This window comes from Elephantulus edwardii, unplaced genomic scaffold (assembly GCF_000299155.1).
Source record: "Elephantulus edwardii isolate Elephantulus edwardi_28Jun2011 unplaced genomic scaffold, EleEdw1.0 scaffold00137, whole genome shotgun sequence".
In the NCBI taxonomy this organism is placed as follows: Eukaryota; Metazoa; Chordata; class Mammalia; order Macroscelidea; family Macroscelididae; genus Elephantulus; species Elephantulus edwardii.
This window is the reverse complement of record NW_006399887.1, coordinates 3,888,173-3,905,347: the sequence shown is the minus strand read 5'-3', so window position 1 is coordinate 3,905,347 and position 17,175 is coordinate 3,888,173. Positions and strand designations below refer to the sequence as shown.

General features: G+C 39.2%; 1 protein-coding gene across 1 annotated transcript in view; it reads right to left on the bottom strand.

Moving 5' to 3' along the window:
• The window catches only part of NFXL1 (nuclear transcription factor, X-box binding-like 1), a 75,361-nt gene extending 61,283 nt beyond the window's left edge, over positions 1–14,078 (bottom strand). Inside the window, exons 1-4 of the mRNA XM_006894162.1 lie at positions 13,826–14,078; positions 9,966–10,136; positions 1,997–2,106; positions 313–443 (exon numbers count right to left, since the gene is read on the bottom strand). Coding sequence (XP_006894224.1) covers positions 313–443; positions 1,997–2,106; positions 9,966–10,136; positions 13,826–14,078 — 665 coding nt within the window. The remainder of the gene's footprint in view (positions 1–312; positions 444–1,996; positions 2,107–9,965; positions 10,137–13,825) is intronic.
• Between the last annotated feature and the right edge of the window lie 3,097 nt (positions 14,079–17,175).

Here is a 17,175-nt window from a genome sequence, read left to right as displayed (position 1 = left end):
TAATTACTATTCACAATAGAAACTCTTAGAAGAGAACTACCAGAATTATGAAAAATCCTCTGCCCTACAGAACAGACATAAAAGGCTAATAAAAAAGTTGTTTTGCTGGGGGGGGGGGAGGTTGGATAATGTATTCTCAATCAAGAATAAACAGTAGTTACACCATATGGGAGAAACAAAACTACCAAGGTCCCAATTCATCACAAAATAATTATCTGCCTATTCAACATGAATATTCAAACTGCAAATAAAGTAACTTATGATCTATAGTATTCTACAACTCAATATCCCAACTAAAACAGAAAAAATTACCAAGGCCAGGGGTAATCCTTCTTTCCAAAATCGTCATCAGTTAAAGAAGATACAAGAAACTGGCTGTCCTTGGCCCACTTCTGGATACAAGGCATGTGAAATATACAGAAACATCCTGAACAGCTCCATACCTATGACAAAAGTCAGAAATTAACATACTTGTAATCATCTTACTTCAAATAAGCATCATGTTAAATTATTTTCAAGAGCTACCTAAAGGGAGCTCTGATGGACTAGTGACAAGAAGCTGTGCTGCAATCCCAAAGGCTGCTCCACAGAAAAAGGATGGACAATCTCCTCCCGCACGATTAACTACCTCTGAAAACCCACCAGAAGGTCAGTTATGGGTCAGTTCCGACTCTACAGTACACCACAACAACCACCACCACCTAAAGATTACCTTAAATCTTTCTAATATAAAAGAAGAAATGTTCTTCATAAAAATATTAAAATGTAGAACATTTAAAGAAAAATATACATTAATGACTCAAATGCATTGAGCTGGAAATAACTAAGGTTAACATTCTGAGTGGTCTATTTTCTCAGTCAAAGGAGAAGATACAAAATGTTTGTCAAAGATATTTAAATAACATGATTCTTTATAACTGTGTGACACAGAATGCAGATTTTTGTACCATAATTTACTTAAGCAATTTCTTATGACTGGGCATTTTTCTTTATAGTTATGAACATTATAATGAAGTCCTTTAACATAAATATGTATCTCTATAAACCTCTTTTTTTATACAAAACCTATTAGTCTGTCACTTACAGTTCTAAATTCTAAAAATTATGTAACCTAAACACTTGAGCATATATATATAACATTTTAAAATTTAGGAACACTAAAGTCTTAAAATATTCTGAACCATCAGTGTAAAGAAAAAAATTCAGTTCTCTTTTTATTATAACAAAGCTTTTTTTATAAAACCATAGACACACAATATATTGACTTTGCTGAAAACAGTACTAAAAAAAAACAAAGCCAACTTCTTAGTTTGGGCTACCCCAAAAACAGAGCCTTTGAATAGAGCCTACTGGGGACTTGAGTTGTATCTGAATAAAGTTTCTCCCAATGATCATAAACACTTCCAACAGGGACTTCAATACTGTCTGTGTCTCTATCTATCTGTTTCACTGCTGTCAAGTCAGTTCTCCCTCACGGAAAACCAAAACTGAGTTTCCAACATTGTAAATTCCAAAAGGAGACGACTGTCCATGCTTCTCTCAAGAGTCACAGGTAAATCTGAACTGCTTCAGAGCTCCCTCAAGACTACAGCAGCTCACTGATTAATAGTTAAACTGCTAGGCTCTCATCACTTAAAGGCAGGAATCATACCTTTTAATTAACCTAGAGAATGCAACAATATATATTTTATTATCTCAGCATTTCTGGTAATCACTAAGGTATTGATGTTAAAAATGATGCAACAAATCAATTTGTGAACAGATATTTGCTCCAGTTTATTAATAATACTAAAAATACTAGACGCTCATATAGGGATAAATTTGTTAATACTACAGATTTACCAAATGAAGATCAATTCATACCCAAAATAATAAAAACCTCAAATGAAGCATTTAGAAATAAAAATTATAACTGCATAATATATGGCCATGTATTACGACTGCAAAATAAGATCTTTCAAGAATATAAATTACAAAAGATGAGGAGAAAACTTACTGCTTGGTTTCTCTTCACTGAAGCAATACATATTAAGCATGTCATAGCTCCTGCTTGAAATGCTTCATTTACATACTGTTTTGTCCGTTCTAATTCACGTGTATCTCCATCTTGAAATTTAAAAATTTAAAATATCAAGTTTAGCAATTTCTAGAAATAACAAACATACTAATAGCAAAATATCATGTGAGAACTACATGGTAATACTGACTGCTCAAAATATATAGCTAGAAAACAATACAGTGAAAGAAGGGGGAGAGATACCTTAAAAGCTGCCAAGAAGTCAAAAAGTTCATGTATTAAGTCTTACGTTATAAATTCAAAAACTAAACTTTGGCATTCTCAAACGCGCTTGCTTTTAATAGGAAAGAATAACAAGATGTAAAGGAAAACATACCAAAGGGCAAAGTTTAAAAAGAACTGGAAAATCAAGCTAGGTACAGCTACTTAAGAGAGAGAATGTGTGGATGTGTTTTTATGTCTAGCAAAGCAACTTCTGAAAACCTGATTGTGGTTTGAGTAAGAGCAAATAGGTTTTACATTCAACTATTGATACACCTATTTTTAAGGAGACTGAATATAATCCTCACATTATAATGGCACTCCACCCACCCACCACTATCCCTTCCTACCATATGAAGTGCCCTTTGTGATTCTGAACACTTGCCTGTCCTAAGAAGTGAGTTCACCTGGTAGGCTTGTTTGGCTGAAACCTTGAGCCACGGTAGTGATCAAGTTCTAGGGTGTAAGGGTTCCTAAGAGTACTATTCTTGGCAGTTCTACTAGTGTCTTGGAGACCCATATATCTGGTCATGGTTATGACTCTTATGTTGTGTTCCTTATTTTCCATCCACTGTGTCCAGGATCTGTAGTTATTCCTTTCAGAGGTTTAACAATTGGGCAACATTTCATTCTTGCAGTGTTAAGGCGATTGTGGTCATGGTGATCCATTAGTATTCTGAACTACTGCCATGTCTTTTTCCTTTTTTTTGACACACGGGGAGAGATCAATAGTTGCACCTTAGCAACTGACAAAATTTTACAATCCCAGTTAAATATGGTACATTCTTTAAAAGAATGACAAATCTTGTTGAATAATGAACTTAAAACATAGAAGAGTCTAAAAAGTCATTAGCGTATTAATCTTGTTAATCAAATTATGTTAACTATTTCTACTAAAAAAGGTAATGTTTTTAAAAAATTCCTAGATTTACTTTCTTGAGGTATTTACTAAGTATTATTTATAAAATACCATATTACCAGTACTATGAAGGATTAAATAAATGAGTGTCCCTATTTTACAGATAAAACAACTGAGGCAAAGAATAATTAGCAACTTGTCTGACTCCCAAGTACTTCAGCCTGCCCTCACAGTGTACTTCCTTTTACTGCTGTTATAGCCCTTAACAAAGTTTACATCTCTCTTAGGAAAGAGGAGCAAGATGCACAGGAAGAAGGGAAAGCACACCAAAAATCAAAGTGTGAAGCTTTCAATCATGCAGCTGTAGAGAAAGGTCAATGTAGATGCATTCAAGTAGTAACAAGTAACAATAAAAACAAATATATACTTATTCAAACATGCTATCAAAAAGTCAGAATTTAGTGTATGAGAAATAAGCCAATCTATGTTTAATATACTACACATTGCTCAATAAGGTTTGAGTCTCAAAAAAAGTAGAATGACAACATAAACTACCACAAGGGTAGAACTTATCAAAGCAATAAACAAGTTGCCAAAAAGAAAAATTAAATATATAGGACACTTTGATAATACTTTCGTTTCTAAAACCACCTTTCAGAAGAAAGAGGGAGCCTTGGGCCTTAGTGGTAAGCAGTCTCACTGCCACCCCAAAGACAGAGGGTTGAAAGTCACCAGCTGCTCCACAGGTGAAAGATGGGCAATTTCCTCCTGTGTGCTTAACTGCCTCTAGATACCCACTGGAGGGTCAGTTGTTTCTGACTGGAGGGTATGTAACAACAGAATCAACTAGGTAATCTACAACAATGAATGAATGGAAATCCAAAGCCTTTGTAAATTTTCACTGAAATTAGTAACAAATTTAAATTTTAAAAAAAGAATTAAGTTAGAGTAAGGATGGCAATGGATTTATAACCACTCAGGCTAATAACACTATATCGTGGCATGGAGGAGGAATAGTGGAAATATATTCACATTTACAACATTCCTCTTACCAAAACCATTTATGGAAAATAGGTACTGCACTGGAACATGTATCTCTGGATTAGAAATGATGATATTGTTAATACTTCTAGCCTTAAGCTTAAAAGATTATAATGTTCAAAATTATTTGTTATACATTTGCTTAAATTTTTCCCTCTTTTAACAACTGGGATCTAGAGGGAAAAGACCAGAGAATGGCCAAAATTATTGGGGCAGCTATTGCTGCCAGTTCAGGGCCTGTGTCAGGAAAAGGAAGTCTTACTCAGATACAGTGCCACCCAAAGGTAATAAAGGAGGTCAGAATTGCTTCCACTGTGGAAAGCTGGGCCACTTCAGTAGACAGTGTCACAGACGAGAGCCACAGATAGGCAAGGGAGTAGAGAGGAAGCTCCCACTCACTTGCTTTAAGTGTGGCTCTGAAGGACACTTGGCCAACGTGGCCCACATCAGGTCCTTGTGGCAGACAGGACTGACAGGCCCCAGCTCCCAGCTGGAAACAAAGGAAGACGCTTCAACAATTTAGATCCTCCCAGAAGAGCTGTGGATGAGCATTAACATTACTGGTAAGTATATTCATTTTCTCCTGGACACAGAGCCTACTAATTGGTCCTAAAAGCCTTCTGAGGTTCCAACTCTTCTCACTATCTCTTAGTTGTTGGAATGGACGGAAAACCTCATAAGCAGTTCCTCACTTCATCTCTACCTTGCATGCAAACTTCCGAGTTGTAAAACAACCCAGTGGTAGATGGAATTTGCTCCAGGACTTAAGAACCATAAATGACATAGCTGAGCCTCTACATCTTGTGGTTCCTAACCTCTACACTATAATAAACAAAGTGCTACTCTATAGGCCTTTTATAGTAAGAACCACCTTCCCTCTGTAACTTGATTTGTGCCACTATTAGAACCTCTACTTGGAATATTATTGCTTTTTAATTTTTGACTCATGTACTTTTAACTTGTTAGTTAAATTTGTATCTTCTAGGCTGCAACACTTCCATGATACATCTTCAAGGATATGAACATGTATGGCTAAGCACAATTCATAAGAGTGAATCTAAATTCCAAAATCAATCTCCATAATAGTCTATTTGTTTCCTACTGCCAAAGGGGCCCTTTAGAGTAGTGAGAGAAGATCTTCACCCTGAAACCCACAGCGTCCCTTTTCAGCAGGAAGTAGCTAAGAGAATACGCCATCCCCTTTTCCTTATGAATCAGGGTGAAGTCTCTCTCAAGGAGGAGTGATAGGGAACGGCAAAGGACACACTGACAAAGGAGATTAATCAGAACTGGCTTTGACAAGCACTGTGGCAAATGGACAATTAAAACAGACATTCGGGGGGCGGGAGAAGAAGAACGAACTAGGGAGGAGGGTAGAGAAAACAGTGCAACAATGAATGAATGAAAACTCAAAATCTCTGTAAATGTTCATTAAAACTAATGAAATTTAATAATAATTTAAAAAAAGAAAAATCAACTAGGTAAGTAAACAGAGCACTTAAAAAATTTGCCCTTCTCCCTGTCAGGTATAAACAAGGGAGAAAAGCAAAAATGCATAAAAATAATTAGTTCAAAGGAATTAACAGACTAGCAAATCTAACTTGCACGACCTTGAGACAGGAAGAACTAGACCACTCTAAAAAGGCAAGCATGGAGAGAAATATGGAACACAATTAGAGAAGCACCACTCCTTAGAATCACCGACCACAGTAAGGTCAAGGAGGACCATCTACCTAAAGACAAATCCCTGAAGGTATTCAAGTGTAAGGTTAAGTGTAGGGTTAAGAGAATAGAAAATTGCAGGAAGAAGTAAGTAAAGTGAAAGTGTGTACCAATGGTTGAATAATAAAAACAATCATCATTTTAAAAAAAAAAGTTTTGTAAACATTTACTCAAAGTACAGTAAGAATCAACCACTGGAAAATTTCATAGGGCACAGTTCCGCCATATATACGGAACCCAAAAACTGAACAAAAGTGATGGCAAATTCCTTTATAGAGTTGGGTTTTTTTTTTACTTTAAAATATTTCTGTGTGACAAAACGTACCCCAAAATAAATGGAAAAACAAACAAAAAAACTCCTTTGCTCATTGTTATATAAATACAATCACAGAAATATAATTGTAATTTAGCAAATGAAATAAAATAACATATAAAAGCAATCCCAAAACAATCAAATATTTTAAAATTACTGAAGACAACTGTTTTTCTTCAAGTACACACTGACATCTGTTAAGTTATCCTAAAATCAGACTTACTAATCATGTTCTTGTTTTGCTTCTCAATATAGCTGGCTTTAACAACTACGTATTGTTTTAAATTTCAAATAATTTAACAACTAATTTCTAGTATTTACGGGCCACATGGAGGAAGTTTTGGGAAATTAAATCTAACTTTTGGGGGAGGGAGTTAGGCTGCTGACCCAAAGGTGGCTGCTGACCCTCTGGCAGTCTGAATACACCAGCAGTTCTGCTCCATGAGATCAAGATGGAAAAGCCTCTCCCATATGATTTACAGTCTCCAAAACCCTGCTGGAGGGTCAGCCATGAGTCGGATCCAACTTGAGAGAAGTTTCTCTGTGTACAAAATTTGTTTAAGACTTCCTTTAAAATTCTACTTAAAGTTTGACTGCAGTAATATAAGGTGCTGCCTAGCATGTCACTTACAGAAAGCATAGCACTTGAAGTCATGCATATTAAAAAGATCATTCAGGAAACTGAAGAAAAATTAGTATAAGGAAGGTAAAGCCAGAAGCAAAAAGTATCAAGAAGCAGAAGAGATAAACAAAACCTTGACCATAAACAAGCTATCTAATCTGTTTTTCTCTGTAAAATAGTAGTATTATTAGTATCTACTTCAGTTATTATTTTAATTTAATCCATATGTTAAATAGTTTATAGTTCCCTGAACTAAGGCAATTTGTGTGGGGAGAGAGGTAGCCATAAGAAACAAAAGAAGTGGAACTCAGCAGACCTGAATGACAATTAGAGCATGCCAATATCCAGAAGCAAAGTGTTGTGTTTGATGAGATGTCAGGCACAGGCACAGGGCAGATATTGGTAAATTATCCTTAGACCATGAATCTGCCATCCTTGCTCTCAGGTTTCTGGCTTAGGTGGGGGACAAGGGACATTTTGGTACTACTGACTGAGATAAACAAAAAGTAAGGGGTCATCTTTCAATAGAAGTCTGATGTACCTGTGGGCCACACACACTCTGATACTAACTAAAAGGTTAGAAATTCAAGTCAACTTAGAGGTGCCTCCCAAAGGGCTGGAGATCGACTTTCAAAAATTGGTCCCTGGATATCATATGACCCAGAATTCTACTGTGACACATGGGGTTCCTACAAGCAATAATCAACTTGACAACCACAAAAGAGTAAATTCCTTGGGAACTCATGTGACAGAATGCACCTATCTTCAAAATTTCATCCATATACTCAGAAATCAACTCATTATCAAGGTCCTAGGGGAAAAGTGTGTAGGGAGAAGTGAACCACATCAATCATTCTGCTTCAATACATGACTAACTCTCAGCATCTTGAATTGTCTAACTCTTACTCTGCCATGCAACTGCTTATACTGTGCTACAAAACTGCCTTAAAACTCTTTAAAAAGTACAAAACAGTAACTAAGGAATATCATTGTATTGTTAGGTGCTAAGAAGTCAGTTTGAATTCACAGAAACCCTAAGTAGAAGAGAACTGAATCCTACTTGATTTCTGTGCCACCCGCACAATCTCTGCTAGACTTCACGCTCGACTCTCACTGACATTCAATTCAGAACCTGTTCATGGCTTAACCTCCCAGTTATTTTCAGAGGCTGTAAGTTGCACCCAGTAAGACTGCCCATCTATTCTCCACTGAACTACTGACATACTCCAACTGACAGATTGGTGCTGCTGTACTTGTTTTTAGGTGTCATCAAGTCAAGGATGACTCACAAAGACTCTATGTACAAAAGCACTGAAGCCTTACTTTCCTCTGCCATTCTCATCATCTCTACCACACTTGAGCCCATTGTTGCAGTCTTAGAGAATGGCAAAAGGTATCACCGGCTTATGATCAACTCAAGAACAAAAAGAACACATGATAAAAGTATTTTATAGGCAAAAAGGATAAAAGAGACAGTAGAAAACAAGTCTAATAATCAAGCTCACAATATGTACTAAAAATACTTATCTAGCCTTTAATCAATAGTGTTGGAGAAGTCTCATGGACAAAGAACAAACCAGTATGTCTTGGAGAAAGAGCAGCCAGAGTGCTCCTTAGAGGCAAAGAGAAAAAGCTTTAGTTCACATACTTCAGGCATGTTGCCAGGAGAGGAAATTCCCTGCAGAGGGATATCACACTTGGGAAGGTGGAGGGACAGCAAAAGAGATGAAGACCCTCCACCAGGTGGATTGTCACAGTGATGGTAGCAATGGGCTCTAGTGTGTCAAAGACTGTGAGGATGGCACAGGATTGGATAGGGTCAGATCTATTGTTCATAAGGTCATTACAAGTTATCACATGATACTTGACTCTATGGCACCCAACAACAATCATAAATAATTTACATACAGTGACTCATTTAATCCAAAGAATTCTATAGTGTCTATCATTATATTGTAGCCAGTCTAATTCTATCTTTATACTAATTTTTTGGATGAAGAGACTAACTAAAATCCAAGACATAAAACAGCATGCCAAAGGTCAGAGAACCAGTAAATAGCAGAGCCAAGATTCAAACCTTGGCAATGTGGCAACAGAGACCAATGTTCTCAAATCATTCCAGGCTTTCCTAGTACACAAAAAGAGTGTCAATCACTTCTATATTATGTGTTTTGTTTTTTCTCACAGAAAATGCAACTCATAACGAATGGCTACAAAGCTAAGTAAACCAGGCTTACGCTCAGCTCTGCCATTTACCAATTTCGTAATTCTAGGAAAGTCACTTCTCTGCAGAATTGTCCCTAGAAAATTCCCAATTTCTTCTAGTTCTAAAATGATGGCAAAGAAAGAAAAGAACATACCAAGAGCATAAACATGCATTACAGAAATAAGAGTACATAAACAATTATTATTCATATATTAATAAAAAACTGATTATATATGTAAGAATGTTGTTAATAATAACGTTAAAGTGTAATGTGGAAAACTCAAGAGCAATTACACTGAAAATAATCTATTTTTATACTCAAAACTAAATTGTGCTCAGAACACTTTGTGGCTTTCACAGCAATCTAGATATATACAATGGATGTCACTGTACATTTCACCCTAAGGAAACACTTAAGATATAAAATAAAGAATAAAGTCAAGCAATGAAGTAGACTTCAAGACACAACATGAAAAAAAGAGAATAATGAAGAATAGCTTGGAAGGTATACACAAAGTCCTCAAATCCACCCCAGTCCAAATAAGAAATTATTTGAGCTGCATCACAGCATTCTAACAAAATATCCATTAAACACATGTAGACAACTTTTAGAGCTGTGAAAAAGCTAAGTTGTCATCTAATTTACTTTGTAAAAACATTGATTAGTGTTATGTAACAAAGATCTCAAAAAAGACATTTAATATTGCCGCACACTTTTTAAACTGAGGACCATGCTTAGAAACACATTTGCCATCATTTGTGGTAACATGTTAAAAAAAATCCATAGAAATGCAATGCAACACAACAAAAAAATTCTCATTCTTACTATATAAAAACCACTGCACAGAGTATAGTTATTACTAAAAAATGTCAGGAGTATATTTTCATTGACATAAAAAATAACAAGATTTAAAAGGCAAGTACCTGTTTGAGTAGTATATGTTATAAATGTATTAGCAACTATTTTTCCCTGTTTTCCTTCTAAATCATCTTCTTCATCTTCAGATGAAGAGCTAAAATGTTCTTCAACAAGTTTTCTCACTGCAGCTTGATTCGCTTTCTTGATTTCTTCAAATTTCCTCTGAGACATTAACTCTATTTAAAAGGAGGGGAAAAGGTTTTCACTTATGTATAACAATCTCTCAAAAAGCAAAGCATGATGTACTAAGATACCATTTCTAAAACATTAAACTTGCATCTAACAGGGACTTTTGGCACATTCTGAAACTCATGAGAAAGGGAGCTGTGCTGCACACTCTTCAAAGCCACCAGCTGCTTGGCAGGAGCAGTCTCCTCCCCTGACACTGTCTCTGAAAACCACCGGAGGGTCAGCAATGAGTCAGTTCCAACTCGATTGTACACAGCAACATGCTTGCTGAAACAAAACTAATCAGAGCACAGCAACAAAAATTTTTACTTCTAGAACTATGTTAATATTCTCAGAAAATGTTAAGAAAGAGACTGAATAACAAAAAAAAGCAACAACAAAAAATCCCCACCAGTTAAACTGTAATGTAAGTATGGGGGGAAAAAAAACACCCAAATCCTGGTGATCAATCTCAAAACAAGGTCTTCAAGAAATTTAAAATGGGATTTTTTTTTCCAATATATCATACACGGTGAATTTTAAAACATGGACAAACACCTTTGCAGCTCATGATATTTTATTTCCTTCATGAAATGTTTTCCTTTTCTTGTTACAGTCAGTTTCATTAAAGATCATCCAATCAAATCAAATGGATACAGAGCCCATAGAGAAGCATCTCTGGGTAGTAGGATAAAAAGAATGGATTATTCTAAGTGAACTAACTCAGGCCCACAAGGACAAATGTTGTATAAAACCATTATTATGGGATGAGTATAAGGATCCAAGGAGGGGGAGGGAAAGTGGAAGCAGAGGGATGAGGATGTGAAGGGAGAGAGGAATTAATCATAGAGTTGTACAATTTGATGTGGGGGCAAGGGAAATTTGAAGACTTTGTTCTGGAAAACAATGTATTCAAATTCTGTAAATAAATGAGTATAATAATTTAAAAAAATGGCTTCTAAATTAGTTACAAAAAGAAACATGACTGACCTTTGGAAAATCCACTAACAGAATACATTCCAATTCATGGTCCCCTATAGAACAGTCAAACTGTCCCATATTGTTTCTAAAGCTATAAATCTTAATGAAAGCAGACTCTCATCTTTCCTCTATGGAACAGCTGGTGGGTTTGAATTACTTAGCAACCACCACCAGGGTTCCTAATTAGTATGAAAGGGTACATTTTTATTTATTTATTTTTTTTTTTTTAAAAAAAAGGCTGACACAAGTGAATAATGAGAATGTTAATAAACTTATCTACTTATCAGTTCAAGGAGTCCTAGGGGCTCAGCAGTTAAATACTAAACTAGCTGCTTTCCAGAAAGATGTACAGCAGCGGAAATCCTGAGGAATAGTTTCGACTCTGCCCTTAAGGGCTGCTAAGTAGTAATTGGCAGCCTGAAACAGGCAGCATCAGCTGAAGGAAGGTTAGAGGCAAGCTGACATAGCAACCTTGCCATATATAGAGAGTACCCCACTTACAAAGCATGCCTGCAACCGTCTGGCTTTGGGGTTTTCACACCTTAAGTATGGGACTCAATGAAAATACTCCTTAGAGAAAAGGCTTAACATTAATGAATCAAGCTGTGTTTCTTCAAAGCATAGTAGACTTAGTAGCTAAAGCATATTATGCAAATGGCCTCATGGCCACCACACAGGAACTGGCTCATTAACTGACCCTCTAGTCGGTTCTCTGAGGCTATAAACCACACAGGAGGAGACTGTCCATCATTCTCCCACTGAGCCACTCTCCCAGAGCTCCCTCTAAAGTATATAAACCGCCTTTAAGTTATAAGGAACTCTGATAGCATAATGTATTAACAGGGAGAGATATATGCATAATACGACAAGCTGCTAACTCACAGGTCAGTAGTTTAAACCCACACTAGCTGCTCTGGCCGTAGAAAGATGGACAGCTCCCTCCCATAAAGATCTACAGCATCAAGATCAACTCAGTAAGAGTGGGTTTGGTTTTAGGGTTTGATTGTTAATATTAAGTTCTATGTATATAATGTTGCACTGGAGCATTTGTTGATGTCATTTTCAGATTTTCCCTTATAGCAGATATTCAATATTAAATTTACCATAAAGGAACCATGGTGGCATACTGCACTAAAGTGTTGGGTTGCTAATTACAAGGTCAGAGGTTCAAATCTGACAGAGCTGAACAGCCACTTCATGAAAGAGAAAACGAGGCAGCGTGCACCTATTACAAGTTATTGTCATAATTTCCCGTCATGTCAGAAGTGACATGTTGGTTTCAGAGGTTATAAAATGCACAGGAGACGACTTAATTTTTCTCCACAAAACAGCTGGTGGGTTCAAACCTCCCACCTTTTGACTGGCAGTGCAACTCCTTACCACCAAGCCACCAGAACTTCCTTGTCATAGCTTCATTAACCCATCGTAGTGAACATCACTATGAACAGGAACTGGCTCAACAGCGGTGTGTTTTGGTTGGTTTAAAACACTACTATAGAGCAGGTTACTGCGTGGTCTACAATGAAGTCAGTGCCAGAAGTTAGGACAGGCCGTTGGGCAACATTCACCTCTGACATGTGACTACTGAGCTGCGCCAGCATCAGCCTGTCATCTGGACTCTGACTTTATTACTGATGCTAAATTCCCTGTAAACCAGATCTATAGCATGATCTTATTCAGAGGTTCATACCATGAGACAGTTACTAATTTGAAATAAACTATTTAACTTACAACAGAAATTACATCATAATCGGAATGGAAATCAATGCTAACTAAGGACTTTCTACTTATATATAAGTAGTTATTTATAGTCAGATCTCAGTTATTCAAGAACAAATACTGGCTTTTTGCCTGCTAGGCACAATACGTAAAATATTTTTACCAAACCTGTCCATAGGCCTCCCTCACCACCACATCCAGTCAAACTCAGGAACTGAAAGCTAAGAGGGCCCACCTAATTTCTTTGCTTGGGAGTAGAGGGGACAAGTCTGAAGTTCGATGTGTGTCTTTCAAAAATCTTATTTAATTAATGTCCAAATACAAGATTAATTCAAGGAGACTTGCACGCCTCCACTAGTATAGAGAAATGAGAGCACTTAAGTGCCAAGCAGATCCAGAAAGACACGGGATGAGATGTACTGAAGCAACATCAGACACATCACTGAGAAGATAAGAACTTGACCAGCAGGTACCACTGTCTAGGAAGGTGCTACAAGCTCAAAACTTACAAGGCATACCAAAGTAGAGGACTTAGGGGATGCTGATGGGGATACTCAAGCATAATATAAATGGGATTTCTAGGACTCACTACAGGTGACTATGCCTTACAATAAGGGAGGCAAGCCATAAGAGCTTACTTAAAAATAGAAATTATTAATCGCATAGTACGGGATTTTTTTTTTAAATGCTGCCAACCGATTTAGATTTAAAGTAGTGTTGTTAGCCAAACCAAAATCAGAAGCCCTGCCACAATTGACAGTGTTACTGCTCTAGAACCAGGCAGGGGAGGGTGGAGGGTTGGAAGAAGTGAAGGGGAAAGTGCTAGGCAGAAAAATAACAAAGACATATTAAAAGCATAATGAAGAGGATTGTGATGGGAATCTGCAAGGGCCAAGAGTCTTGGAGACCCGCGACCGGAGCTAAAACACGCCTCCAGGGAGAAGTGAAGGAGCGAGGCGGCGGCCTGGGTTAGTGCGGACGCTGGGGGCGTTCTCACCGCCGGCCACGGCAGTCGGCGGCGCTCCGGACCCCGCGGGGCTCTTCCCGGCCGCGGGGCTCTTCCCGGCGGCGGCACCTGCGCCCGCAGCTCCTCCACGACCCGGGCCAACGCGAGCGGCGCCCGCCGACCCCGTCTCTCGACCTCCGCCGGCGCCACGGAGGGGGACTCCATTTCCCGGGGAGGGGGCCGCACTGCCGCGCCCTCGGGCGCGGCCTCGGCCACCAGCCACCTGGCGCCAGGCAGCTTCCATACCTGCAAAAGGGAAAAAAAGTGAAAGGAGCGTGAGTGTGGTGGATGCCAGCTCGGAAGGAAGGGGCGGCTGAGACCCCGGCGTGAGGCGCAGGGAGGGGAAGAGGGTCACTGCAGAGCTGGGAAAGGGTTGAGGTCCGCGGGCCTGGCTTTCCCGAAGGGCGAGTGCCCGCTAAGCTCAGCCTCCGGAGATGGACCACAGGGGGATGGGCAAGGAAGAAAAATAGGCTAGGAACACCCAGAACCAAAGAACATGAGCTCGGGAAAGGCAAAGGCACCCCAGCCTCAGGCGCGGTGAGAGGGAGACCGAACTGACCGCGCCACAGATTCCAGCCAACAACCCACTGCAGTAACCTACCCCAAGGAAAGCTACGTCTCCTTACCGGCAGTGCCCGCCCCTGGCGACTACAACTCCCACAAGCCCCCGCTCATGGCCAGCTGAACGCGTGGCAGCACGGACCGCTTCCTTATCCGAGGGGACCAGAGCTGGGGAGGGTGGAGCTACCGGCGCATGCGCTCACTGAGCCAGGCCTTTGACAACTACAACTCCCAGCGTGCTCTGGGTCTGTGCCCTTACAGGGTAATAGGTTGAGTTGAGATTCTCCTTGGTGCTGTAAACTTCAAGGATTTGCATTGCCAACCCAAAGACCACACGTTTCTGGACTGGTTTAAATCTACTAACGTCTTTGAGGGAGGAAGACATGGCAATTTTCCATGTGATTTATAGCCTCAAAACCCACTGGAGGGTCAACTATGAGTCAGTTCTGATTCCTCAACAATGAGATATTGAAGAGACGCCCATGACTGGCCTAAGCCAAATAGATTTAAAGAGTTCCTTAGAAAGGAACTGGCTGTTCTTCATCTTTAACCTTGCCTTGGGCCGTCTAGTGTGCAAGAAGGGCTTTCACTAACTGAAAACAAAAGACAATATTTAAACACTTTGAGGTTAGCCTCTATGAAAAAGAGGGAGTACTAGAGGAAATATTAGAAGCAGGTGGAGAATGTGCTCTTCTGAATCCCCCACTATCATGGGGTCACTCAGTAGCTGATGGATTTGCCAGCCATTGTTGTGTGCCATTGAGTCGGAACCAACCCATAGCTGACTCTCCCGTTAGTTTTCAGAGGCAGTAATCCCATGAGAGGAAATTGCCCTTTCTTCTCCCACCCAGCAGCAGGTGGAGTTGAACCATATGCCTTCGAGACTGCAGCGCAGATTCTTACCATTAGGCCACTAGGAGTTCTAGGGTTCCTTATTAAAGGAACTGTTGTTTTTAGGTGTAATCCAGTCCACTAGGACTCAGGAAACCTATGAACAACGGATCTGAAAACTTTCCTCTCTATCCTATGCTATTCTCACCATCTCCGGTATACTTGAGCCCGTTGTTATAGTCGCTGTGTCAATTCCATCTTGTTGAGGTTCTTCCTCTTTTGCTGACCTTCCACCTTATACATAGTCCAACCTTTTTTAAACCCAGCGTGCACATCTGGCAGTTCTCTGTTGATGCTCTGTTCAGTCATTTTTGGACAATTTTTAGCAGAATCTTGAATGTGATATTAATTATATTTTTCAATAATATCCACACTCTGTTGGGTCACCTTCTTTGCAATAGGAACAAATATGGACCGCTTCCAATCAGTTGACAAGGTGGTTGTCCTCCAGATTTCTTGGGACAATTTGGTGAGCGCATCTAGGACAGGGTTTGTTGAAATATGTCAATTCATACACCATCAATTCCTGGGTCCTTGTTTTTTGCCAATTCTTTCAGAGCAGTTTGAACTTCTTCCTTCATCACTTCAGGCTCTTACTCCTACATGTTGTTGTTGTTGTTATGTGCCATCGAGTCGCCTGCGACTCATAGCGACCCTATGTACAACAGCCCTAAACTCCGCTCTGTCCTGTGCCAATCGCACTGTCTCAGACACTCCCATCCCAATTATCCCAGTCACTGAATCAATCCACCTCATAGAGGGCCTTCCTCTCCTGCGCCGTCCCTCCACCCTCCCAAGCATGATGTCCCTCTCCAAGGACCGGTCTCTCCTCATTACATGTCCAAAGTAAGTTAGACAGAGCCTCAGAACCCTTGCCTCCAAGGAGCCACCCGGTTTAACCTTCTCCAGGACAAATTTGTTTTCCTAGAAGAGTACTGAGAATACCATGGACTGCTGCTTACTCCTACATAGTTTCATGAAATTCTTCTGGGTCAGCCAATTACTTTTGGTACAGTGACTGTATATTTCTTCCATCTTCTTTTTTTTTATGTTTGCTTGTGTTTTATTGACCATGCACAACAAATTACAGATAACACTTATAAGAATTGCAATCTCAGAACACATAATTGTGCTTAATTAACACTTAATTGTGAGACACCTATACATAAAACACACAGCAACTGCTCAAAAAGAACCATCATTGATTTTCCTTTCATCTTCTTTGAATACTTTCTGGATCATTTTATATTCTGCCCAAAGCATCCTTAAATATTGCAACTCGAGGCTTCAATTTGTTCTTCAGTTCCTTCGGCTTAAGAAATGCCAAGTGTTGTTGTTTAGGAGCTTTTAATGCTTAGATTGAAAAATAAGCTGGATTTTTTTCATAAAGTCCTTTGTCTGTCTCTGGCAAGGCAAGAATTAGCCCCTTACCTAGTCTATAGGCAGAGGTCCACTAGATACCCTCATAGCAAAGTTTTTAGAAGCAGATGGCATCTCATGTAGTTCAGTGAAATACCTCCCCGACTCAGAGGCGATAAAGGAAGGAAAACCAAGTGGTACGCACTGTGTGTGCATAGCACTTTTATATGTTATCTAGTGAATCTACATACCAATCAAGGTGAAGCAGGCTCCGTTCTGTAGACGCAGACCTTGTTGTTCACTCGAGAGGTTAATCAACTTATCTTAATGCTACACATGAATATCAGAACTTGGATGAAAACCCAGACCTTCTGACTCTAAGTCCAGTGCCTTTTCCACTTTGCTATATGGATTTCTCCTGATTATCCAGCTTCAGTCTTCCACAAGAAATTTGTTCTTCACATTCATGTCCCATGATTTGTCCTGGTCCAGAAAGACAAGGGGCCAGCTAAACACAGGGGTTCTATGAA